The sequence below is a fragment of the Bombyx mandarina genome, chromosome 23 (assembly GCF_030267445.1).
Source record: "Bombyx mandarina strain Sakado chromosome 23, ASM3026744v2".
In the NCBI taxonomy this organism is placed as follows: Eukaryota; Metazoa; Arthropoda; class Insecta; order Lepidoptera; family Bombycidae; genus Bombyx; species Bombyx mandarina.
The window spans coordinates 2,136,518-2,163,444 of NC_143229.1; the positions used below are offsets into that span (position 1 = coordinate 2,136,518).

The following is a 26,927-nucleotide window of genomic DNA, read 5'->3' on the forward strand; positions in this document are numbered from 1 at the left end:
ATGTTTTATAGCACAAGAGATATGATTCAAAATTACCTTTTGCACCCAGCCGAGGTAAAATAATACGCAGAAATATACCACAACGTTCCAACAGCATTAAAATACCCGAAATAAAACACATTACATATTATTATCGTGTGTGTATGTAGGACATGTAGAATAGTAATATTATAAATTAAATCGACCTCAAACTTTCGCGAACTACGCGGGTGTCCCGTGACGTCACCGACGCGTGGACACCAATGGGGTTATTGACTTGTCAAACTATTTCTGCGGCGCCAAAATAAAAGCGCGCGAATTACTCACGCCGCGCTCGACACTCAACACCATTAAACTTAATTATCGAACGACAATTAATTGTTATGAGAAGATGAAAACAATAAATTGAAGTGTCGGCCTGCGGCCTGGGACCGTCTCGTGTTACGTTTTCAGCAAAGGAACGTCTAAAATTACCCCGCACGCACACATCTGGCGAGGCGCGCGCGTATGTACACACCAGCACGGCCAAACCGCCTATATCTATTATCAAAACATCCAGCGACTCTGGTTACAGCGATCCGAGCGAGCTTCGGATATCGCATTACACACTTTAATGGCTGGAAAAGGCCTCGAAAACGCGATATTACACGCGTTTTATTGTATGGCGAAATGTAATTAATAATGTAATCGAAAACCGAATAATTTATTCGCTTGAACCCCGCATCGGCGTGCTTTGTGAAGGTCCCCTCACGAATAAATATCATATTTAAAAATAAGATTCTTAGTTCTCCCATTACAAGCATATACTATGTAGGCTGATTGCCAATAACACGAAACGGTAACACGATGTTCCAAACGGAAACTCATGTCAAACTCTTAAAAATATTGACTTGGTATTGTAATCTTACCTTGATTTCTTCTTCATTTTCTTTTTTCACTCCAAGAGGCGGAGTTTTCGTTGACGAATTATTATCCATTTTCAATATACACAAACACTAAATAATATAAGATAATTAATTCAAAAACTAAAATGATTAAATCTAAAACTTAGAATCTCGCAAACATTACGTCGCGCGCGAGTTTTCATTCGTTCTGACGCAACTGACAATACATCCAAACTACGCGAAGTTTCAAACGCGACTGTTATCGGCCATGATTGGTCGTTTGAACCACTAGCTGTGAAAAGCTTGTTTCCCGTGCTCGCTCGCACTTTGGGCGGAGCTTCTGGTGCATGGACGGAGAAAACACAAATAGCTGCATTTTTGTATTTATCTTTATACCAAATACAATAATATGTATATATTCAATTATAATTATGTACCTATAACAATTTTTTTGTTTTTAAATATTTCGTTTAGTAAAATACTTAACTTCACCACACATCAATAACTTAGAAATGTCGTAAAAAATGTGTTTAATTGTAATTGTTTTTAAGTAACGTTTCCTTAATTTCATTTACTTAAAAATCATTGTCTTAACTACCATTGATTCTAAGCACCATTGTGACTTTCGCTTTTTTTATTTTTTTATATTGCTTAGATGGTGGACGAGCTCACAGCCCGTGCGGACTCACAAGAGGTCCCTACCACCAGTAAGAAGTTGGTGTCTAGTACTACTATAGCTTAAAGCAGTGATTCTCTACCACTCTTGTATACCGCGAAAATTATTGTTATAAACTATTTTACACAGTGCATTATTAGTAAGTAAACAACCTTTAAACTTATCGTCTTCTTTGTGTGCCCTCAAATTTTTTAAATAGTTAAAATACCTATGCCAAACACAAAAAAGATTGAGAATCTTCAGTCTCGTGAATTCTTCTACGGATCTTGTTATTATTGTTTTATACATAGGGTCTTAAAATTTACATGTTATTATATTTTGACTACGATTAACTTCAATTGAAAGACGATGAAACCTTCTGGAGGAGAATTCATTCAAAAAACAATGATCTAATTCTACGGAAACGCATATCTGCTGATATGCAGAACTCTGTTGATTCACGTCCTTACGGATCCACCTGATGCAATAACCTTTTCATTAGACGCCTTCAACTCTAACACTAGGAGCAGGCTTAGGGACCCCGGTAACCGTACTCATCGAACTCGACAAAGAGTTCGCCGTGCAACCTAACTCATGAATCAGCTCGCTGACTTTCTCGCCGAATCTTCTCAGCGGGTCGCGATTCCGATCCGGTAGTAGATTCATTCGCGAAGCAGTTGCTCTCGAGTTTTTAGGTCTCCTTCGGAGGCGCTCGGGTAGCTGTTAGCAAATCCCACCCCTCCTGGCTGAGCCTTTGCTCGCCCACCTGTCCTGGTGAAACTGGAAAGGCCTACGGGCCACCAGTAATCCTTCAATATTAAAAAAAACTCTGTTGATAGAAGAATTGAGTGACATCAATCAGTGTGCTTAGTGTGAGTTTTTTAACGTTCTCAATAAAGTAAAAGTTAGCTCATATTTGTATGGAATGGGATCGTTTGCGTACGTTTGCCGCTAGGGGTGCTATTGCAACTGCAAAATAGGGTTAACTTTAACGTTACCGAGAATGTTAAGAAACTCGCACTAAGCACACAGATCACCATCCGTGCTGAAAGCGAATCGTTCCCGAAATGTATTATTCCAGCGTACTGCGATTGACATTTAGTGGTGGAACGTATTTGTATTTATTTGATTCGAGTTGATACCAGTAACCTCCGTGAAAAATCAGCAACGAAGCTATAAGTCGTTCCAAAAGTTTGTTACATTCACTATACAACACTTTCGGAGGTTTTATAGACAAAGCGAAAATCTTCCACGAAACGGGTGGTATTGCTCTATAGACTGACGGTCTTAATGTTGCTGCTCGGAATCTTTATAAAGCTGCAAAGCTTATCTTGAACATTTCGTAGGCGTTAAATTTGAAGGGACTGGGTCCTGTAGGTGAGGCGCTATTTAAAAAACACTCTGCTTCATGGTTAATACAATTATATTGCAAATACTTTTTACACTATTACACCATTACATTTTATTTTTACAAAACCCTTGATATTGCACTGTCCGTGTCTAGATGAGAAGTCATTGTCCTCACTGAAGAGAAGATAATCATCTGTTTTAAACATTCCAATATTCGAAAACTGTTACTTCACATGGGACAAGTGTTGCCTGCCAATACTTACATATTCAAACTCCAACAGCGAGACTCGGATATCGATCATTAAATATCCTGTGTTCTATGATGGCTATCGCCACAACAACATTAATATACATTTCGATCCAGTCTCACAAGGCAGTGGTAGTATTAACTAATCAGCTCCGGTAATAATACGAACAAGGCTGATTTCGTTCATCAATCTAAGACAATAAAAAGTACTGAGATCATTTAATTTAATTTTGTAAGTTTTGGACAATTTAGGGGTCTTCGTATTTAAATTTTGCAGGTGCAATAATGTTGCCATATTAATTATTTATCTTCTGTGGGAGTGGACAGGCGCGGTAAAATATACCTAACCGATCTTTATTTCTTGTTATTCAACACCGTGTTGTTTTGTCTCATTTTAATTAATTTAATATCTAAAAAGTCTTTATTATAAAAGTAGAATGTCTGAACGATGATTCCTTTGCCTACTGACTAGATTAATCAAATTAAAACAACGTCAAAGTCAAAAGCAAAATATGTAACCAAATTTTACCAAATAGATATTGATACCTATGTAAAGTTCGGAAGAAAATTTAAATTTTAAACTTTAAAAATGATTAACTTACATAAGACGCTATACTAAAATGTCTACGAAATTGCCAAAAGCAACTTTGAATTTAAAACAGGTGGATATTTAGTTTTGCAATAGTGCAATTCGTGACTGTATTAGTCGACTGTTAAAAATCAATGAGACTACAAAATTGTGATCTATCGCTGAGCGTCAGGTGTGCTATGAGCTCGACCACCCTAATGAAAAATAAAACTAATTAATGACTGGAAGAATTAATTGACGAAAAACGACATGAACAAACTAAAAAAATATAATCTTCATTCATAATATTTATTCCTTTTGCAGTTTCTTCTGCGTCAAGAAGTATTAAGATTATATAGAGACATATTCCGTACGATACGACTCGTACCCGATGAACTGACCAGAATCGAACTTAAGCAATGGGCTCAATCTGACTTCAAGAACAATAAACATCATACAGATGAAACTACAATCAAAACCATGTTGCACTATGGAAAAAAAACACTAAAGGATTTGCAACACACACTTGCTTTAAGTAAAAGCTAATATAAACTACAGAATTAAATAAATCAAAATATACCTATATTATCATTTTAAGATAGGCTGTTTGTAGATTGTTTGAAGTTTTACATTATAACAAGTAGTGATGTTTCAATTGTGGTCATATGGGTCAAATAACTTTTTTTATATTTAAATCCATTTAGTTCATCGTAGTGGTCAAACAAGTGTTTAATGGAAGTGAGTAGTTAATTTGTAATCTTAAATATTCATTTAGAAAAAAAGCCAGTCAGCATAACATCAAAAACAATAAGTAATACATGTCAGTTCTAAATATACACTCTTCACCCTAAAGAAAGTTCAAAAACTGAACTAAATAAAAGTGCGAACAAAGTAATGACACAAATGCTACCATTATATTATAGTGATATTAAATCGATAATACCATCAGAAACATATAAAAATTATAAACTATCACAGTACTGTATAACACTAACAGAAATATTTCATTAATTTAGACTAGATCTAACAAGACGATTATGTATATAGATAATAAATAGTATGGAAATGTTTAAATAATAAATTTAATATATGAAATTTTACAATAACCAACTAATGATTTTCTTTTTCAGTAGAAATTATAATAAAAATATTATATTAGTCGCTATGACCTAAAGAATGAGATGCCTGGTGAACTCATATCAAGTTATGCAACTGTATTGAGTCTCAAATCTCACAAGTACTAATTTTACTAGTACCACATAGTTAACACACCTTCATTCCTCAATGAATTCAGTAAAGGAATAACTTCAATTAAAAATAGTTAAATCCACAAAGATTATAATATGCATAATTTATATTACAAGATGCCCTCTTGTAAGACTACATGAGAAGGTACCACTGCCCTGCCTATTTTTGCTGCAGTAATTTATTCTGGTTTAAAGAGGGTGCAGTAATGACACAATTGTCAACATGCCTGGAGGAGGTTGTCATTAATTTAGTTGTTTCATGAAACAGTATTAGTAGTCAATGTGAACACAATCAAAAGCAGGTTTTTTGAGTCACACAAAATATGTCATCCTGTGCATCTGCTATTATATGTGTAACTCAAAATACAAATCTTACTGTACTTTAAAAATACTTAATGAAACAGTTGTCTCTGACACAATAACTCATGTCGGAGATAACCAACGCCATAGCCAGTTTTGTTGTCGTATGACATCAGAGTGTACAGTTCAGATTATACAGATATAATAGAGATATATATCAGTACAGATTATATCTAATTTCAAAATTCACCAGGCCATCAAAGTCTTACACGTTTCTCTGTAAAGCTCTTTCACAGAACATTGAGTGATAGTAAGGTTAAAAAGTATGACCATATAATGTAATTTAGTTCACAATACATTATGGCTTAACGGCTAATTATCTTCATATACAGCTTTGTAAAACAAATATATTAAAATGGGCCCAGTCACACCTGTGCCTATAACTACAGTGAATACTGTAAAGAATGTTACAAAATCACCATTTTTATTTAAATATTTAGCTAAAATTTGTATCAAGTTACGAGCTATATGGTGTCCATCCATACTGTAACATGGTAAGACGTTCAAAAATGCAATACCCATAGAAAATATGAATATGTATCTAAGGAGCTTCTCAAACCGAGAAGGGGAAAAAAATGAAAATACTTTCAGTCTGGGGAAATACTGGTCGACAAATACAGTTTTGTGTAAATCATACGGCAACCCTAAATACAGAACTGGATTGTTCTCCTTTCGTTCAATTATTAGGAGGTAGGATACATTATTTAGTGAAGGTCTCATACAATGCATGGCTCTTGGGCAAGAGTATCCTCCAGATTCTGTACATTTTACAAACTGATTCTTCACCATATCTCTGGGTTTGAGGCATGAGTATTGTCCTGGTAAAACTGAATCAGATGCTACTTTGGGCTCCATATACTCAAAACAATGATTATATGCTTCTTCTGGTCTACAACATTCTACCACATCATTCTCTTTTATGTTCTCCATCATGATCTCATCATTTTGGGCAACAAATTCAGCACTTGTACAAATTCCATACCTCTGATGTGCTAATTGCAAACATTGCATCCAATCACTTGCAACTTTGATCTTACAGTTGTTTATTGATGTTATTACATCATCTTTGTGCAAGCCTATGCTATCCTTTAATGGTGAGTCTTCTGTAAGGTCAGTCACTCTTACACCCGTTCCCGTTTCATATGCAATATTAAACAGTATCGGAGCTGAGAAAAATAATAAGATAGCCATAAATGCAATTGCAATATTATGCCACACTCCAGCACAGTAAATCTTCAATCTTTTGATGACAGCAAGATTCTTTAATTGATCAGTATTCAAGTCTACAAATGCAACTGGTATAATAGTAAATACATAAACTCCTACTGCTATTATTTGAACATCCTCTTGAGCAGCTGCAAGAGCATGTCCTAGTTCATGGAATATAGTGCTCAATGCTATAGCTAGAAAATAAATCCAAAAGTCTGATGTCGGGATATTTATACCAGGGAGCATTGCTTTGACTTCTGGTACATTATTGAGCTGTATTGTATCATAAAAATGCTCAAAAATAAATGAGAGCAAAGTCCATATAGCGAAAGGCAAGAATATCCAGATTACAAGAATGTAACCGCACGTGAACCATTTTCTGAGTATTCGAGACAAATTCTTACTCCATCTATAAAGGCATCTGTTAAAAGCAGTTGTCGTCCAAGAAAAGTTCAGTATTCCAAATTTTAAACCCGTTCCTTCTAAAAATGCATAATATGGATAGTGCATACAACTCTGAAAGAAGAAATGCAATGAAACCTAATAACATGTACAAATTCAAGTGATCCAATTCAATAAAACAATAATAAACAAAGCTTACTTTGAAAAATGAATCAAAAAACCATATAACCGTGTAGAATGCAAGAACAATTGAACTTAGCAAAACGAAAGACATATTTCTTATTTATTTATTCCATTTATATCTTTGATGCACCTATATCATGAAATAAAAACCTGTCCCGGCAGAAAGGAATAAAAAATTAGTTGAAGTAGGTATGTAGGTAGGTACCGTAAAATGGGGCGATTAGGGACAAATTCCAACTTTATGAGCAATTTTAAGGTAGTTGTTGATGTATATAATGCTATATCAGGATCAAAATGATTGAGTCTTGGGGGCATCTTTGTTGTCTAATTTAAAATTATGCAACTAGCATTCCAGTTTAAGCAAAAAATGCAAAAATAGGTGTAATCCCTATTTACCCGAAAATTGCGGTTAATTGGGATGAAATGAGAAATTTGCTAGGGTTGGCACTACTTTTATTTTTATATATAGTTTTAATTTATTTATTTATTTAGTTGCACAAACAAAGTGATCATCAATAAAAAAAATTGAAAAACTGACAAAAGTACATGGCAGACATCACCTCAATTATAAGTGCAATCGACAGTGCATTAACAACTAAATATATTTCTTAGAAACGGTTTATATTTCTCCGTTCTTGGTAAGTACTTAGGGGCTGATATTTCTATCTAGGTTAAGAGATTAGGTGTGTCGGTTATTCCATGGATTAATCAGATGAATACCCCCACTCTGAACAAATATTAAATATTTTATTATGTATTACTTAGACATTTTTGTCCACCTTGAGATTTCATTGATCTTGTTACATGTCTCTGCAAAATCGACTTACTTACATTAAATTGCTTATCTATTTCAACTAAAGACTTATTCCCAATTTCGCTTCGAATAAACCAGATTTTTACCAACAAATTTAAAAAATATTGTTATAACTACATAGACAACCCTACAAACCTGTACCTATTTATACTTAGGTCGTTTCCATTTCACGTATTCTCATCCCAATTGACCCCTTTTTCGTTGTTATTTATACCTAAGACGTCCCCAATATCCCCAAAAACAACAGATTTTTACATGTATTTTTATATAATCAAATACATTAAAACCAATAACAACTGAGACTTACCTTTAATATATATGCTGGTTCAAATACTAAATAACGTTTATAAATCATAGTCGTCTTCTATTATTATCAAATAAATAAAAGAGAGCAAAGTTTCTAGCACTAAAATAATGACCACCACAGAAAGTTAATTTGAAACGCGATTTTTTATAAGTTAGCAGCTATTATCATGCATATTCAGAGTTGTTTTGTGAACTTTCAACATTCTACTATTAAACTACAAAAAATGGAAGATTTTGCAACGAATATAAAACTTATATTGAGCGTCGAAAGATTTTCCCGGTTTTTTCCCGATTCGCCTCTCAATCCCTAATCGCCCCATTTTACCGGTACCTAGGTCCTTTTTCATTTTTCAATACAAAATTGTACTGTGACAGCAAGTGTGACCAGATTTCATTTGACGAATCTACTGCTTGTGAAGGTTGAAATCTACTGAATTCTACCAAAAGAGAACGAGAAATACTAAAAATCTATTATACTTTTTTTGCTGTCGTGTTACAACGTAAAAACATTAATGTTTCCTTGATTAAATAATAAAAATAACAAAGAAACCACCATTTATTCAAGAGACCAATGTTCTTTTTATAAAGTAAATTCTAAATAAAAACATAATAAAAAAATTAAAATAAGAAAATGAAAATTAAACTTAAAATTCTTCGTCTTTATGTTGGGTAACATTTTCATAAAGTTGTTTTGAATCCATGAATTTGATAATACTTCTGTCAGGATCAAAATATGTGCGACATCCCCCTTCCAACTGTCGTAGCCCCTCTTTTCCATGCATTATTGCAGCAACATTCTTATTATTAAATCGATTTCGATCTAGATTTTTAATCCTGTTAATATTATAAATTATTCTTTCTACTTTGGCGTTTGACAAAGGTAGTATCGGCTTGCTATTCGCATCACAGATTCGGCTTTATCCACCATAAAAGATTCAGACGTCGAACTAGAAGTTGACAATAAATTAGACACGGAATCATCTAATTTTAATTTCATGAATTTTTGTCAACAATTTGCATGTTTTGTGTTACACCTACAAGGATATCGTGATGAATGGGACATCATGATACCCTTGTGTATATTTATGTTTAATTTTAAGCTCGATTATAAAAATTCTCAATGAAGGAATTCCCAATAGTCCAGCACACTATGCTCACGGCACGAATGGTAACGAAAAGAATGAAAATTAAATAGTTACAATACATTCGATGAAAGGAGGAATACCCCGAATTTGTACAAAATGTCAAAAAGTACGAGAATAACTGAAAAGCGTGAATTCTACTAAAATATACCAAATAATTTTTACATACTAAATTCTGTTGCCAGTACCTCAAAATCCACCAAAAAGTAGATATCTACTAAATCTGGTCACGCTGGTGACAGCTGTCAATTTTCTTAAGTAGTTCCATTTTACCAAAAGGACAGGCAAAAGTATCAATCCATACAACCTAATCTTTTGTACATTTTGTTTTATGAAAAATGATATGGAGCGAAATAAAATAAAATTAATTAATCTGAGACTTTAATTAATTGGGGTGAAATAAATGGAAACAAGATGATATTGCATAAAATATAATCTCAATAAAAAGGTGATTATTTACTGAGACTTTTTCAATGAACTTCTTGGAAGATCCCATGTAGCTATGTCCAGACTCCAGCGGCTTGTTTCATTTTCCCACATTTGTGCAAGAGATAATAAACAGATAATGAATTACCATTACGAGTAGTACTCATTTAAACCCAAATAAACCCCAAATTAAAGAAAACAATTCACACAACTTCGCTCCTCGCAGTTTCGCCAAAAAGTCCTCAATTTTCTTTATTTTTTCAGATTTTGTGGCCTGTAATTTTTTTTTATATATTTTATGTCTCAATTTTCATTAAGTTTATTCTAAAAAGTAAAATGCCTCTCATCAAATGGTTATTTTTGAATAAATATATCACAATGTATGTGTATTAGTTCATTTTCTTACAATGAAATGTATCATCAAATTCAACAGGTATGTCTTGCCAGCTAAGTTTATGGATTTATGAAACCAACATAATCTAAAAATTATAGTGCGCTTTGTTCGAGTTAAATACAAAGACGAAACTCTGTCAATATTTTATTTTTTAGGAGAGCTTGAAGAGTGATCTTTTGAGAATTGTTTTAATTTGTCAATTTGGAGTTTATAACTACTGAAAAGGACATGTCGAGGAATTTAATTATTCACTTTTCTTATCTGCCATAGTATATTTATTTATCAGATGTAAAAAAGAATATAATACCAAAAAAATAGTCAATATTCATGTATAAAGGTAGCAGTATCATTTATTATTATTCAGCATCTATAATGCAATGGAATCCAATTAGTATACATGGTTTAAAATTACATGTAGACATGGTTTAAAATTAAAATTACATATTACTGAGATTTTTATTATTCCGTTTCATTTTAAATCTAAATCTTAACTTTGTACAATATAGGAAACCGATGCGCTTGATTTTTTTTAGTTAGTTGCATGAAGGTATACTGTCTAGTAAAAATAAACGTTTTTGGTTAAGAGGGTAAAGCTTAAAATAAAATAATTAAGATTACGAACTAATTACAAAAAAAATATCTATAGCTACAGCCATTTACAGTTACAAGCCGGCTCTATAGGCTATGCTGTGTTCGCCTAAACAGTGGCCAAAACAAACAAATGACGTTGTTGCTGTCATTTTTTGAGTTTGTGATTGAGAGATTCGCATTACACATATCGTCGTGTTGGTGTTTATTGTGTAGAACATTCAGAAAATTATTTATTGTGAAACTATTCAAAAGTTTTAACATGTGAGTGATGAGTTGTACGGAAAATGAAAGTGGCCCTTTTGTCGTGTTCTTCTTACCAGCAATTGTCGGCTGTCTGACTATACTTTTAGCTAGACGCTGGGCAAATTCTCAAGTTAGCAATACTTCATCAACAGCCGTCTCAAGACGGCGGAAAATTATTAAAGACCCGCTCATTAAGAGACCTTTGCCTCCTATCGCTTGTAAAATGGTTCACCCTGGAGCGAAAAAGGCCACAGGGACGAATAATAAGAAGGTAAATGTGGATTCTCTTTTTCATGTAGGATACTGGCTTATGATTCTATAAATAGATAGTTTATCGATTTGTAATTGATTAAACTGATTAAAAAACAAGTGACGTTTCAACCTTTGATATTAACAAATTAAATATAACAAAATTGTTGTGAGTTTTCCATAAATTTGTAAACACAATTTTACATTAAATTGAATGGCTATGGAAATGTTCTTAAAGATGTTAATAGTGTGTTTATAATTTACAGTGTACATACCCAGTTGAGGATGATGTAAGTGGGGGGAAACGTGTTGGCCGTCAAACTAGGGTAACTCCAAATACAGCGCCAACAGTAACACTAGCAGATATCAAGCTAGCTGAAGGACCCATACCACCGAAACACATTCCATTCCCACATATACCCCAAGATGGACCGTTACTATTTGAAGTACTGATGTTTATGTTCACACTGGCAGCAACAGGACTACAGTTTTTGAACCTGTATAGGACCACTTGGTGGCTACCAAATTCATACACAAACCAGGCTATGGTGAGTGTACACCTCTATTTGTTTCATTTTAAATTAGTGGAACCCAGTTAACTATTGAGATTTTCGCTAAGTATTTACTAATAGCATTACCAGCTTTGAAGAAATGCTGGTTTGGAAGACATTGTTAAAATACACAAATTAGGAACCGTAGTAACATTATTTTCAAAATAATGCTATTATTATATATTAACATCTTCAGGGAAGAATTTTTCATAGTAAAAAAAATGTAAATTGAATTTTTTTTAATTTGTTCATTTTAGAATGAAAATAATCCTATAAGTTAAAAAAACGAACAAAAATAGTGGCTATTCATTTAAAAAAAAGATATGCCCACAAGTGTCGTCATTTAGCGTAGAATTATATATATGAACAGTTAAAAAAGGATACCATATCTGCCAAAGTCCCTGAAGAGATTAAGATGTACTTCAATGTATGTATATAAATATAATTCACCTTAGATTTAATGAATGAATTATGTAGAATTAGAGAGTTAAAGAATGTTTTATAAAAATTATGATTGAATTTGTAACAAACAACAGTCACTTTGTCCTGTAGGTAAACATAATTTTATATAAATTATGCAGTCTGTGCATTGAATTATTCAAATTCATACCCCAAACTGACAATCATAACGTGACTAGAATCTTAAAATTAATGTCAACAACACCAGTGGCAGAGTCAAGCTGCTACCTACCGCTGAATACTCTTTGCATATCTCCCTGTCTAAGTTCTGCCCATGTGACTATTTCATACTGACTATATCATTAAATACTACTCATGACTTGAATGCAATAATGTTCATAAAAATTCTTAATTCAATAAGCAATAAAGCTTACTTATTAGGAGAATTAATAAAGAATTAACTGAATTAACAATTGCTAAGTACCATAAAGTGGAATAATAAATCAGCTTGTTCACTGATGACTTGTTAAGTTATACGAGCATTGTATTGATTTAAAATATCAATTTTGGCTCCCTTTCTAACAAGTGATTGCAGATCTTTGACATAGGTCAAAAACCCTACATTGTGTGACAATCTTATGTACTCAAATTCTAAACAAAACTATAAAAAAACTTTTAATTTTTTATAATTTTTTACAGAATTTCTACCTGATCGACCCACATTTGGTAGCTTTTATAATTACTTTACTATTCAGAAGATTATTGTTGAGCATTAGCTTGGTCGTTTTGAGGATGATGCTGCCACCGAAATTAATGCCACAGGCTGTGGTGGCTGCAAGGTAAATCTGCAGTTACTAATAGTATCTATTCAACATCAGGCTATGGTGTGCTATGCTCTATTTATCTAACTTTCATTTATTTATTTTTTATAGCTTTAATGGGTGGACAAGCTCACAGCCCACCTGGTTTTAAGTGGTTACTGGAGCCCATAGACATCCACAACGTAAATGCGCCACCCACCTTGATATATAAGTTCTAAGGTCTCAAGTATAGTTACAACGGCTGCCCCATCCTTCAAACCGGAACGCATTACTGCTTCACGGCAGAAATAGGTGGGGTGGTGGTACCCACCTGCGTGGACTCACAAGAGGTCCTACCCCAGTAATTACGCAATTTATAATTTTGCGGGTTACATTTTTATTACACGATGTTATTCCTTCACTGTGGAAGTCAATCATGAACATTTGATGAGTACGTATTTCATTAGAAAAATTGATACCCGCCTGAGATTCGAACACCGGTGCATCGCTCAACACGAATGCGCCGGACGTCTTATCCGTTAGGCCACGACGACTTCAAACGACGGTGCTAGATGTTTTCTCTGAGTGGAGTGCTTCTAGTGTCAGCTCAAACAGCTCAGAGTTACTCTTCTAGAACAAAACGAATAAAAAATTTAATCTATAATCTTATCGGAGCACAGCAATGCTTGATGTTGATGATTGTTTTCAATTAGCTGAATCTCTTTTAAACTACTGAATCTGATCTGAATCTAAATATCTTAAAGTACTAGGTTGACATAAATCTAAAGAGTTTTCTTTGACTTTGTTCTTCTGGCTAGTACTGTCACCCACTATAAACTATTTTCTAAAATTAATTCAAAATTGGAATACAATAGATATTTGTAAATTTCAATAAATACTACAGATGAGTAGATCTCATTGTCCATCTGATGTTAAGTGCTTAGTAAATGTGCATAGTTATTATTATAAGAAACCTTCGTTCACCTTGACACAAGAGAGTCTCCATATAATTGTAATACGGCTGTCCTACTCGGTCAAAGTTTCACTAAAAACACTTGTACTTACAGTGCTGGATGATTTTTTTTGTTATGTCACAATGATCACAAAGATTATGTGTCCTTTTTTCAGAATGTTCATCCTTGGAGTGATATTAGGAGCCCTTGCCTGGTGCACGTACTTCATCATGCTTAAATATCCACTTCTCAAGATATTCTACTTGTGTTATCCGTGAGTGTCACAGAGACATTTGAATTAATAATTGTCAAATGTTAATATCTCTTTCGAATTTCCTATTTTTTTGACAATAAAATTGTTTATAGAATATTTTTGGGTCGAATTGTGATTGAGTTGTTTATGATGAACCGAAGAGAATGGATGTTGTTTTTTTATAACTTTCTTAAATGACCATGGTAGTGATTTCGGTATCAACAGTGATTTTCACTGTGATTTTTTTCAATTATCCGTCAACTCCTTACGTTCCTTAAGGGGGTGCGGGCCGGGCCTTGTTTTAATTTTTTTTATTGAGTATATGGGTGGACGAGCTCACAGCCCACCTGGTGTTGAGTGGTTACCGGAGCCCATAGACATCTACAATGTAAATGCTGCCACCCACCTTGAGACACGAGTTCTACTCAAGTAGTTACAACGGCTGCCCCACCCTTCAAACCGAAACGCATTACTGCTTCACGGCAGAAATAGGCAGGGTGGTGGTACCCACTCGCGCAGACTCACAAGAGGTCCTACGACCAGTAATTACGCAAATTAAAATTTTGGCGGGCTTAATTTTTATTACACGATGTTAATACGATTTTATTACACCGTGGAAGTAAATCGTGAACATTTGTTGAGTACGTATTTCATTAGAAAATTGGTACCGGCCTGAGATTCGAACACCGGTGCATCGCTCAACACGAATTCGCACCGGACGTCTTTATCCGTTAGGCCACGACGACTTTCTATAAAAGCGTATTTTCTTAGTTTTTTTATAACTATTATTTATTTTTCAAATTCTGAGCGGCGTAGAGGTAGCGCTGTCTAAAGCCTCGCGAGATAAGGGCGTGTTAATAAAATAACAACTCCCATTTTCCCACAGAGCAGTAGTATACGTGCTCCTGTTCGGCTTCCAATCATCACCGTTCTTGGAGCTGAACAACTCTGAGGCTCCGCCGCTGCACTGCTGCACGCACGACCCGGGGCAGGTCAGGGCCGAAGTGGAGGTGCTCAGGCACGACTTCAATATGAGAGTCAAGAAAATACTCTTCAATTCGGTGTCCGGGGCTTATTACTCCAGCTTCATACCTTGCTGTTTTGCGCAGGTGAGTGGAACTTGAGCAGGGCTGATACAGGACTAGTGGTAGGACCTTTTGTGAGTTCGGAGTTGTCGTGGCCTAAAGGATAAGACGTCCGGTGCATTCGTGTCGAGCGATGCACCGGTGTTCGAATCCCGCAGGCGGGTACCAATTTTTCTAATGAAATACGTACTTAACAAATGTTCACAATTGACTTCCACGGTGAAGGAATAACATCGTATAATAAAAATCAAACCCGCAAAATTATAATTTGCGTAATTACTGGTGGTGGGAACTGTTGTGAGTCCGCGCGGGTGGGTACCATCACCCCGCCTATTTCTGCCGTGAAGCAGTAATGCGTTTCGGTTTGAAGGGTGGGGCAGCCGTTGTAACTATACTGAGACCTTAGAAGTTATATCTCAAGGTGGGTGGCGCATTTAAGTTGTAGATGTCTATGGGCTCCAGTAACCACTTAACACCAGGAGGGCTGTGAGCTCGTCCACCCATCTAAGCATTAAAAAAAATACAGTCATCACTCATGTGCATCTTACACAAAGATATATTTAACTATTAATTAATTTTAAAAAAGGCTCAGTAAAATGGTGATTATTTTCTGAGACTTTTTTGAAGAACCCGAGAATCTACGTCCAGTGACTTTGCTTGATTTTCCCACATTTGTACAATCTCACAAACACTAAACAGATGTTAAACCTAAACACTAAATTAACTAAACATTCGCTTGTGGCGTTCCGAAAAAAGTCCTTTCATGATGGCAACGTGCCCTACAGATATTAATTATTCCAATTATATTTTTTTGCAACATCGGCATGCATCGCGCATCTAGGAACGCGAGCTAATACAAATGAAATCATATATGTCGGAGAAGCCACAATTATTAACACCATCGTAAGACATCATAGGGGCGAATAGGGTGATCGAGTTTATCAGACGAAATGTATGACAGTTCTTAGAATGGAGGCACCGCTCTTCAAGAAGGCTGGTTGATAAGTGTGATGGCGTCTACGCGCCTCCATCGGCTAGGCTCTGTCGTAGGTAGCAGAGTCAGAGTTCCGACGATACCGCAATCGTGCTACCATCTCTCGGGAATCGTGCTGCGTTTCGCTTAGCTACCAAAGTAATGACAGTCTCCGACATATATTTTCTTCAAAGACCTATTTCACCCGTTGCCGTACAAAACGCACATGCATTACCGAGATGAACCTTGTTCCCAGCCCTACCTGTACTACGAGGTGTATGGGGCGTCGCAGCAGATCGCGTTTGTGTTGGGAGGACTGTTCGGTCGCTACGTGAGCCAGCTGCTCGGCTCCGCCTTCTGCGACGTGCCGCATCGAGCCGCCCTGCACCTCGGCCGCTGGGACCCTCTACGTAAGACTTGCAGGGGGCTGGGGGGGAGGTGTATAGCCGCCGTATTACACAATGTAAACTTCAACCATATGTCTCATCCTCAATATTTTTTTCCCTTTTTTTTTTAGTATTGAATTGTTATCGGTCCTTTATAAGTATAGGTACCAAATTTCGAGTTAGTCTGACGTTTTCAAGGGGATCAAAATCATGTTCAAAGATTCTATTACATACTAACATACATACGTCTGAAGCTAATAAAAGCGTATTAAAATCATTACATCAAAATTAAATGTCGTAAATGAAGTTCGTGTTTCGACAGCAGCTACGGACGTGAGCGGCGAGATCCCGGAGTGGTCGGAGGACAGGCTGTGGAGCGCGGGGGCGCGGGTGCGCTGCGGCGGCGCGGGGTACGCGGCCGGCTCGCCCACGGTGGCCGCGCGACCCGGCTGCCCGGAGCACATACGGTTTCACGTACGTATAGCCCGTTTTTATTTTTTATTTTTTATTGCTTAGATGGATGGACGAGCTCACAGCCCACCTGGTGTTAAGTGGTTACTGGAGCCCATAGGCATCTACAACGTAAATGCGCCACCTACCTTGAGATATAAGTGCTGAGGTCTCAGTATAGTTAGTTACAACGGCTGCCCCACCCTTCAAACTGAAACGCATTACTGCTTCACACCAGAAATAGGCAGGGCGGTGGTACCTATCCGTGCGGACTCACAAGAGGTCCTACCACCAATAGATAGGCCTATAGCCTTGAGAGGCTATATCAGCGTTATTCTAGCGTGTAGGTGAGCTCACGGAGCTCAAACCAAAAGTGTTGCTAACACTGGCCCTAGCAAGAGCAGTGCTTCGCATGATCTACCACCGGATCGGAAATGCGACCCACTGAGATGATCCGGCGAGAAACTCAGTGGGCTGTTGAGTCGTGATTAAGTATCATTCTATCAATATACGAATGTGTTTGATTTTTTTTATCTTTGTAATTAATCAAGCGTAGGATCCACCTGATGATAAGTGGTTACCGTCGCTCATGGATGTCAGCAATGCCAGGGGCATAGCCAAGTCACTGCTTCATGTGCTCCAGTTTTATACTGTTTGGTCTATTGATACATTTTGACAATATCTAAATTAAAACAATTTATTTATAATTTGTAACTAAAATGCAAAATTTTATTACAACAGGAGAAGATAAACCTTTTCTTGGTTAGAAATACTGAATAAGTGACGTATCTAATGTATGATAATATTTTCAATTTCCTATGCGCACATTATACTTTCTGCACTAGAACTAGAGCCTATTTGCATCTAGTTAAAGAGTTTAGTTAATTTTATATTATTTTGTTAAATGAAATTTATATTTTTTTCCGTACAGAGCGTCTTCATAAACCCTTCGAAGCTACTATGTCTGCTGTTGAGTCTGCATTTGTCATTAATCGTCTTACAACTATGTTTGTTATTCAGTTCGATACCGTGGCATAACTTTTTATCGATAGTGATATTACTTTTCATCAATTACTATTCACTATTCAAGATGGTTCGAGATTATTTAGTCGCTTGGAAAGTGTATAGAGCTGAAAATATAATACAGGACAAAAATAATACAATATCGATTTCTAATTAGTAATCATAAATACTACATTTTTTGATTGCGCACAAAATTTGAGAACTTGATGGATGTTTAAATGTCTTTTACCACTAACCACGTCACACTGAAATTATTTTGACAGGTGGCAAAACTTTGCACACGTCATATAAATATAAAATTGCTCAGAAAATAGAAAAAATAATGTGTATAAAAATAATTTCAAATTGTGCAGTAAACAATCACATTATTATGTTTTTTTTTTATTAAAATAACTTTATTTATTTTGTGTAAAAAGCCGGAAGTAATGGCAGTGTCTGGCCGTCCAAAAATATGATCCGATTGAGTCGTCTCATTGATGTAGTTTCAATAATTAATTTCATTTAACGTTTTTCTTGTGTGCATTTCCAAACATTTTGTTTTGGGTACATGTTTATTGTAATCAACATTAAAATTAGATACAAGTGAATTATTTGACACGTTCACATTAGTGAATCTAAACTGATTGTGGTTTTGCTACATGGTCCATCGATTTTTGGGTCGTGGAAACTTTAAAAAAATATATCTCGTAAATCGTGAGTTTACGCAACTTGAAATTTTTCAGAAAGCTTTCTATTTATGGGTTTTATCTACAAAAAAATTGTGAACTTCCAAATTGACGGACCATAAAGGAACGTTTAGCCCTGATTGTAATGGCAGAAACTGTTGAACCATCATATTTTTTTATTTAAGACTGTATGTAATAGTGAGCTTCTAGTTAACTCTATTTTCTAAGCACCAAGTTATATCAGTATATATTAGAGAAAATACATCACAGGAAATATTAAAATTTAATGTTTAATAAAAGGTGCATCTTTAATTCTAATAAAACACATGAAGATTTGAAGACTGACTGACATAAATACATAAGTTTGTGTAGAACCAAAACAAATAAATAAATAAATTTAGGACAAAAATAATTTGACCAAAGACAAAGAAACTATAACTTAATGGGAAAACTGTATATAATATAAAAAGGACATTTCAGAGATGGTCAAGCTGTGATGGTCAGAGATGGTGCACCATGTTTTTGATAAAACCACATTGAAATAAATTTGCTTAGCGTATCATAGTGTAATGATAATAGTGATGAAGAGAAGTATTTTAAATGCAATGATAAAATTAATATTTTATTTTACTGAGAACCACAATCTACACATATGAATAACATTTTGACCATTTCAAAGACTGCAATTTTTTAGTATCAACTTATGATTAATTTTAACAATATTGGTAAAGGATATATAAACATCGAGTTGCATAATGATTTCTGAAAGTGGCAGTTTGAAATAAAAAAACAATCAGAATACACAAGCAATCTACATGGATAACTTGCCATATTATGTTATGTATTATTTGTAAGGAGACTATGTACTTGAACCTTGAAAATCTCATTATTTCATAGTCTAGTCAATGGACTTGATGTAAGTTTTAAAATAAATGAATGAGTGTATTATGTTGTTTTATTATTTATTGATACAATGTAACAATCCCTACAAAATTCACCCTTGAGCCACTAGTCTCATAGCTCACACTTTAGTCAATAATTCTCAGTCATTCATATGATAATATAATAAGACATACTGAATGCTTTCATTCAGTAGTGTAACAATGATTGGTTTACATTCATAATATTATACATAAAATATTTTCTTTTAATAATTAGAAAGAAAATATTTTATTAATCTGGGTTTTACTTGAATCTGCAGATACAGAATCTAATTAGAGTTATAACTTTTGATTTTCAGAAATGTTAATTCTGTTTGAATGTTTTTCGAAAAACAAACCAGCATGAATGCTGAAGACAACCATCCAGTTCAGTCACTGCTCAGTAAGTCCAGATCTTCCACTTATCAGATTCACTGGGATACCAATTAATTGAAAATGACATTTTATTATTATTACACATGAAACAAAACTATGAAAATGTGTGCTTACATTATGTTATATGATCTACTAATTTACTATATACACCTTATTTTGGTAAAGCATACATACATCAGTTGCACTATTTGGTTACAACCCAAGATGGAGTCTTATGACTATCATTGATTTGGACTTTCATTGATTTCATTTTATCACGGACAATATCACATGCGCTCAATAGCTCATAGTTTTTGCTAGAAATTGCATTCAATCGTACAGAATGTCTAAATTCAACTATAGTATTTATCATTGCGTTTGATAAAACAGTGTCCTCACTCTCTTGAAGTTTCAATCCAAATTTTGTAAGAATATCAACTATGTATTCAACTATCAATGTCACTGGGACAGGACAATATTCACACGGATCTGATTTTATAATTTTGTTTGTGTCCGAAAGTAAGGTTAACAAATCATTTATGCAAGTTGCTGTATCAAAATCTACTTTCAAAGCTTCAAAATTGGCCTCCTCTGTTTTCTGTAGGTTTTTTAATATGTGATCTGAGTAAACGGCACTAACCGATGTTGCATTGTTATTTATATAAATAGTAGCATCTGTTATGAAAAACTTAAATTTATTTAAAACACTTTCAGCGGTTTCCATAAGCTGAGTACTGAATTCCATAGAATACCTGTAGTTTGTTAACAAACAGGCCATTCTGAATGTATCTGCATTATATGATTTCAATAAGTCAGGTATTGAAATAGTGTTTTGTAGTGATTTGGACATTTTTGTATCACCAATAACATTTAAATGACCAACATGAATCCAATAGTTAGCCCACTGTCGTATATTGTGGTATGCACATGATTGTGCCTCTTCATTCTCATGATGAGGAAATTGTAGATCTACTCCTCCAGCATGGATGTCTAATTGTGATCCAAATACTTTGCTGACCATTGCAGAACATTCTATATGCCAGCCAGGTCTGCCTTTACCCCAGGGGGTATCCCAATAGGGTTCCTTGGGCTTGTGACTTTTCCAAAGAGCAAAGTCCATTTTATTTCTTTTTTCATCATCTGATGGTTCACCACTGTCTTGCATTTTTTGTAATTTGCCATAGTTTGAGAATTTATCGGTATCAAAATATACTGAACCGTTTTTACTTACATAAGCCATGTCGTTATCAATAAGTCTCTGTACGAATTTCTCAATACTATTAATGTGTTCCGATACCCTCGTTATGATGAGTGGCTTTGCTACATTCAATGATGCCATATCAAGCCAGAATTCATGCTCATATTGTTTAGCAATATTTGTGAAGTGTGTTTTACTTTCGAGGCCTTTCTTAATGATTTTGTCGTCTATATCCGTAATACCCATGGCGGAGACGATTTTTATATTGAAGAACGATTTGAGAATTCTCTGTATGATATCGAGTTTCACATAGCAGCTGGCGTGACCTATGTGAGCAGATTCGTATACCGTGGGGCCACAGGAATACCAGGTAGCGATGTGAGGATCATTTAAAATAACTGGCACCCGTTGGTTCGCAATACAATTATAAACGTATATACCTGTAGGGTTTCCATTCGGCATAAGCCATTTTGTATCTTTATAAGGTTTTAAGCTACACACGTGAGTCAATGACCGGACAAAAGTTAAATTAAAAACCTTCATTTTTATTAATGATACATTTCAGGCAGTTCGAACTTGCTGATACTAAATGTTGTTTCAAATAAATTGTATAATTGATAAGAACGTTTTTTGGTTGATTGGTTTATTAGATAGGCAAAGGGAGAACTGCCCAATTCGTTAAAACGTAAATGTCTGTTTTTTAAGTTATGTGTCTGAGAAAAGACCTAATCCTGGAGCTAGACCATAGGTGTGAGACGAGATGATATTTTTTTTGCTTAGATGACTGGATGAGCTCACCGTCCACCTGGTGTTAAGTGGTTAAGTGGAACCCATAGACATTTACAACGTAAATGTGCCACCCACCTTGAGATGTAAGTTCTACGGTCTCAGTATAGTTACAACGGCTGCCCCACCCTTCAAGCCGAAACGCATTACTGGCCGTTTTCCAATTACAGCACAAGAGCGCATTATGCGGCGTAATGCTCAACTAAGCTTCAGCATAATTCGGCATTGTGCGTCACTGAGTCGCATTATGCTCCGTAATTGGAAAACTACCATTAAGTAATGGTTAATTACAGAGCCTAACGCGACTCAGTGACGCACAATGCCGAATTATGCTGAAGCTTAATTGAGCATTATGCCGTATAATGCGCTCTTGTGCTGTAATTGGAAAACGGCCACTGCTTCACGACACAAGATTATACCACCAGTAATTACGAAAATTATAATTTTGCGGGTTTGATATTTTTTATATACACGATGTTATTCCTTCACCGTGGATGTCGATCGTGAACAATTGTTAAGTACGTATTTCATTAGAAAAATTGGTACCCGGTTGCGGCATTCGAACACTGGTGCACCGGACGTCTTATCCTTTAGGTCACGACGACTTTGACGAAATCAAGTAGCCTCTTAATAAAACGGTGGAAGGTTACTGAAATGAAGTTAATGAATTCAATGGACTTCATGCGAGAACAAAAGAAGCCATAATATCTAGTGTTATTGTTTCATTTTCCGACAGTCAAATGCAAATATTATTTATGGTTCAGTGGAACATACATTATGAAACGTAATGAATAATATTATAATCAGACTTCAAATATTTAGTAGCGTTACTTTTACCAGTGCGTTGTCGTTAATAAAAGATAGATAGTTACAATGAAAACTACTTTATGGTTTAATCTCGCGTTTTTATTGTCAGCATTTTATTTAAGCAGTTTCGAATACTTAATAATTGTTTTGGTCACGGACTAAGCTGTAAAAATAGTTTTGATTATGTCTACGACGAGCGAAAGCCGAGGGAAACTCAGTAGAGATAAATACAAAATAATGAAAAAGTATGTCTACGTTGCAGAGAATAACATTGCCATAGTATACGCACAGGCGTTTTAACGCTCACTTCTATCAAACACAACATGAAGATTTGGCTTAAAAGAATAGATTCCAAGCCGCTCAAATAATTCGAAAAAAAGTCCGTGAAGTTTATTGGATTTATTGGTCGTAATCATAGAAATTGCAAATTATTACGTTACGGTTTTAATTTACGAGTTTGTTTACCATTGCTAAATAATGGTTAGTTTTGCTCCTGACGAGATAGGCTTAGTAGATCAGTCGCCATGTGCCGGTATACGTGCAGATTTAAAGTCATGTTTATTAAAAAGTGATTGTTGCAAAAAGGTTAGTTTTAGTGTATCATAAAAACGGCATATATTTTTATTAGATACACTTAAATATTTATATATTTAATAATTCAGTTAATTTTTTTTAATCCATTCAACACATCAAAATTGTCAAGCCTAAGGTATTTATTACATTTATAGGATTAATTTTTAAAATCACTGCCTATGTTGTTCCTTATAATATTTATAATGGGTAAATTTCATTTCAGGACAAAAAGACACCAAGGGAATGTTTAAAAGATGGCTTAGTGCCTGAAGAATGCTTACAATTGAGACAAAGCTTCTTTGAGTGTAAACGATCTTTAGTAAGTACTAAATATAAGACTTTGGCTTTGAAATGATGTAAGAATAACCTGAGTATACAGACAAAATAGCATATGACTTAAAAAAAGTAAATAAAAATTAAGACCCTTTGGTAGTTTTATATGCGAAGGATAAGTAAATTTAAATATATATTTGTATATTTTCAGCTAGACACAAGAAGAAGGTTTCGAGGTCATAAAGGATATTAAAATATATTATTTTAAACAATTTTGTGAAGTGTTTAGTTCATGAAATTACCTATTGAAGATTTAAATACAAAATAATGCAGAGTAATAGGTACTTAAAACTGGTCTTTTTTTAGTTGTAAGTCATTCCCTTCAATGCAGTTTACTATATAATATTTTCAATTCTTTATAGTGTAGTTAAATGTGTATTAGTCATGTAATATTCCATAAAACTGAATACCAGGATTTTCTGGACTAGAGATATTTTAGGGTCAAAGAAAAACTATAACTAACTACTAGGCCATATAAATAAAAAGTTATCAGTATTTAAGGCAAAATAAAATTCCTGGGTATTTTCATACATTTCTACTGAATTGTTTCACTTGTAAACTGAACCAATAAATTTTATGACTCTAATTTACTGAACTGTGACATGGTTTTATAATAAGTTCTAATGGTAAGACAATACCTGCCTGATCTGTACTATGCCTCCAGTTATAATAAGCATTATTATAGATTTTAAAAGCATTAAAGTAGTTTCTCAATTAGGAGTTTAAAATCAGTATATAGTTTACAAGCGGCCCGCTCCGGCTCCGCTTGGGTCTTTAACAAAAATCAATGATATTTAACGTTGTTTTATTTTTTAAACAAAAGAACACATATTGCCACATAACTATAATAAACATATGCTGTCGCGACACTTTTTGCAAATAATAATTTGTTCTATAAAGCCGTAGTACATTATTTTATTCTGTTATCAATAGTTTTCGCAGGGCACGCGATGTAAAGAATATTTTAGGTAATTTTTTTACACCTTGAATTATAATATTGGAGTTTTAGTAAGGATCCCTAATTTTTTTCAAAAAAGATTATAGCCTATGTCACTCGGGAATAGTGTAGCTTCCAAACAGTGAAAGAATTTTTCAAATCGGTTCAGTAGTTTCGAAGCCTATTCAATACAAACAAACAAAGAAATCTTTTTTCTTTATAATAATAGTATAGATTGTTTCTACCCAGGACCCAGTAAGTAATGAATTCTTAGTTTAACCTTTTTTGTGCTATGTATCTAACCCATGATAAACCTTTATCTTTATGTATGTACATTATGTAATACTTTTTACAATTTAAAGGTAGAAAATTTATTCCATTTAATGTGAACATAACCTGTTTTAACCTGCAGGTATTAATTAAACTATACCTTTAACTTCAAAGCTAAATTGTTCAATATGTCATTATGTATAAAGAAATTCTAAATTATATAATTATAATACATGAATAAATAATTCTGTTAGAAAAGTACTGTAGTAGACTAACTATTGGATTATTGAAATTGTGTTGAGAGAAATCGTGGTTTGCCTATAAACAGTATTTTTTTTTAAGCAAAAAATTCTAAAGCTAAGTCTTCAATAGTAAAATCGTGACAGTAGTAATGTGTATTAACAAAAATACGATGTTGAAAAGTATGTACTAGGTACATTGTTAAATATATAGTTACGAAAACTTTTTGGATTTTATTACCACTGTTTAATTCACTTTAAAAATGAGTAAATAATGCAACAGTCAATTATTTGTTTATATCATTTGTAATAATTTTATGCATATAATTTGGAAGTATAAATTTGGATTGATGGTTGTATTGAATGTTTATCTAACCGGCTGATCCATAGAATACACATACTATTGAAGGGCTACCCACGCTGGTGCTGACCCGAGGGAGTATTCCGTGGGATAACCCATTCAAACCGGAGCCATCTAGGTGGGCTTCGGATAGCCTGCCGACTGAGAGGGCTGGTGGTCGTGGCGCCGACGACCGACGGTCCGGCGTCCCAAAGGGAAGGATGATGGGAGAGTTGTGCTCCGCACTAAACACTTTACTTTCCCCCCTTTGCCTTTTCATGAGTTCTGTCTCATGCGAGGTTCGGAGGTGGGTTGTTGAGCGACAGGAGGTTTTTAGTCGGTTCGAATCCGACATGTCCCGCCCGCCACCCCCAGTGGAGGGCGAAAGTCCGGCGATTTCCTCCTGACCCAGAAAAAATACCACGTGCCTTTTCTCCGTATACTATGAGTAACTTTCATGTACAGTGTGCTTAGTGCGAGTTTCTTAACGTTCTCGATAGCGTAAAAGTTTACCCAAATTTGTATGCAGTTGGAACAGCGCCCCTAGCGGCAAACGTACGCAAACGATCCCATTCCATACAAATATGAGTTAACTTTTACGCTATCGAGAACGTTAAAAAACTCGCACTAAGCACACAGGCTAGGACAAAGCATAGACATTTCTGCATGCATTACTTTGGCTAAATATCAAATTGAAAAACCTTATATGCATTTAGACTTTAGGAGCACTCTCTTTATACTTACTTCTGTATAATTTATGTGTTATGTATCTATTACTAAAAATTATCAATCTTATCTAGGTACAAAATTTTTGAAAACCAAAAAGAGAAGATCTTTGCAACGAGCCGGTGAAATTGCTTGGTATATCCACGGTCTCAGTGTTGTTTGGAACTTTTATAAATCGGAGCTTATCTTGTAAATATTCTTATCGCAATTTAGAATGCCAGATTTATTTTATCTACCGCTACAGATGAATCGATAAGCATCCTAAGATCACAAATTAATTTTATTTTATATGTTTTTAAATATAGACTATCTTAGTGTTGAATTACTTAGCGTCCCTGATTACTTAGTAGATCGGCATAGGTTCGATTTCCAGGATAATATTATCGTTTGTATCAAGTTTGTTTGCTCTTTATCTGGGTGTTTAATACATATTTATGTATATATAAGGACCGTGGATATATTTAAATGTATATAAGTATTTACTCAGAATATTTCTGATATATTCGGTTTGTTCATTACCTACACCCTAAAATGATTTTAATACGATGTTGTTTTCTCCTGAAACGGCACTGAAAACGATGAAACAATTAGGTGTGTAGGAAGTGGATAGGTAAGTACAAAATTAAATGGTATAAA

At 34.7% G+C, this 26,927-nt stretch overlaps 6 protein-coding genes across 7 annotated transcripts in view; 3 read left to right on the top strand and 3 right to left on the bottom strand.

Annotated features, from left to right (window-relative positions):
* Positions 1–1,193, bottom strand: part of Sobp (Sine oculis-binding protein) — a 40,993-nt gene extending 39,800 nt beyond the window's left edge. Inside the window, exon 1 of the mRNA XM_028179758.2 lies at positions 888–1,193. Within this exon, the coding sequence (XP_028035559.2) occupies positions 888–956 (69 nt within the window). The 5' untranslated portion in view covers positions 957–1,193. The remainder of the gene's footprint in view (positions 1–887) is intronic.
* A 2,433-nt stretch (positions 1,194–3,626) lies between these two features.
* LOC114246976 (LYR motif-containing protein 2) lies at positions 3,627–4,793 on the top strand. Its single transcript, XM_028179753.2, has 2 exons — positions 3,627–3,777; positions 4,008–4,793. Exons 1-2 carry the CDS (start codon positions 3,736–3,738, stop codon positions 4,227–4,229), a joined length of 264 nt encoding a protein of 87 aa, XP_028035554.2. The 5' UTR covers positions 3,627–3,735; the 3' UTR covers positions 4,230–4,793.
* S2P (membrane-bound transcription factor site-2 protease) lies at positions 3,979–7,521 on the bottom strand. Its single transcript, XM_028179751.2, has 2 exons — positions 7,101–7,521; positions 3,979–7,015 (listed from the first exon to the last, which is right to left on the bottom strand). The coding sequence occupies exons 1-2, from the start codon at positions 7,173–7,175 to the stop codon at positions 5,603–5,605; spliced, it is 1,488 nt and encodes a 495-aa protein (XP_028035552.2). The 5' UTR covers positions 7,176–7,521; the 3' UTR covers positions 3,979–5,602.
* A 3,376-nt stretch (positions 7,522–10,897) lies between these two features.
* LOC114246946 (transmembrane protein 39A) lies at positions 10,898–19,732 on the top strand. 2 transcript variants are annotated; one of them, XM_028179710.2, is made up of 8 exons: positions 10,898–11,271; positions 11,516–11,797; positions 12,899–13,038; positions 14,128–14,226; positions 15,092–15,314; positions 16,520–16,673; positions 16,975–17,123; positions 18,031–19,732. In XM_028179710.2, exons 1-8 carry the CDS (start codon positions 11,026–11,028, stop codon positions 18,277–18,279), a joined length of 1,542 nt encoding a protein of 513 aa, XP_028035511.2. In that variant the 5' UTR covers positions 10,898–11,025; the 3' UTR covers positions 18,280–19,732. The 2 variants fall into 2 exon arrangements, with proteins under 2 accessions (XP_028035511.2, XP_028035510.2); XM_028179709.2 differs by having other exon boundaries at positions 10,902–11,271; positions 16,972–17,123.
* CysRS-m (cysteine--tRNA ligase-like protein, mitochondrial) lies at positions 19,397–21,911 on the bottom strand. Its single transcript, XM_028179711.2, has one exon. It carries the CDS (start codon positions 21,821–21,823, stop codon positions 20,288–20,290), a length of 1,536 nt encoding a protein of 511 aa, XP_028035512.2. The 5' UTR covers positions 21,824–21,911; the 3' UTR covers positions 19,397–20,287.
* Positions 21,912–23,244: 1,333 nt separating this feature from the next.
* On the top strand, positions 23,245–25,448 carry LOC114246970 (cytochrome c oxidase assembly factor 5). The gene is made up of 3 exons (XM_028179743.2): positions 23,245–23,458; positions 23,670–23,765; positions 23,931–25,448. The coding sequence occupies exons 1-3, from the start codon at positions 23,351–23,353 to the stop codon at positions 23,970–23,972; spliced, it is 246 nt and encodes an 81-aa protein (XP_028035544.2). The 5' UTR covers positions 23,245–23,350; the 3' UTR covers positions 23,973–25,448.
* Positions 25,449–26,927: the final 1,479 nt, after the last annotated feature.

Bases quoted from the DNA above. Each gene is read 5' to 3' on its own strand.
- LOC114246976 (XM_028179753.2), top strand. From the start codon at position 3,736: ATGTCTACGAAATTGCCAAAAGCAACTTTGAATTTAAAACAG. The intron at 3,778-4,007 runs GTGGATATTTAG...TTCCTTTTGCAG, and splicing joins CAACTTTGAATTTAAAACAG to TTTCTTCTGCGTCAAGAAGT.
- S2P (XM_028179751.2), bottom strand. From the start codon at position 7,175: ATGTCTTTCGTTTTGCTAAGTTCAATTGTTCTTGCATTCTACACGGTT. The intron at 7,016-7,100 runs GTAAGCTTTGTT...TTCTTCTTTCAG, and splicing joins TTTTTGATTCATTTTTCAAA to AGTTGTATGCACTATCCATA.
- LOC114246946 (XM_028179709.2), top strand. From the start codon at position 11,026: ATGAGTTGTACGGAAAATGAAAGTGGCCCTTTTGTCGTGTTCTTCTTA. The intron at 11,798-12,898 runs GTGAGTGTACAC...AATTTTTTACAG, and splicing joins CATACACAAACCAGGCTATG to AATTTCTACCTGATCGACCC. The intron at 13,039-14,127 runs GTAAATCTGCAG...TCCTTTTTTCAG, and splicing joins CAGGCTGTGGTGGCTGCAAG to AATGTTCATCCTTGGAGTGA.
- CysRS-m (XM_028179711.2), bottom strand. From the start codon at position 21,823: ATGAAGGTTTTTAATTTAACTTTTGTCCGGTCATTGACTCACGTGTGT.
- LOC114246970 (XM_028179743.2), top strand. From the start codon at position 23,351: ATGGTTAGTTTTGCTCCTGACGAGATAGGCTTAGTAGATCAGTCGCCA. The intron at 23,459-23,669 runs GTTAGTTTTAGT...ATTTCATTTCAG, and splicing joins AAAGTGATTGTTGCAAAAAG to GACAAAAAGACACCAAGGGA. The intron at 23,766-23,930 runs GTAAGTACTAAA...GTATATTTTCAG, and splicing joins TTGAGTGTAAACGATCTTTA to CTAGACACAAGAAGAAGGTT.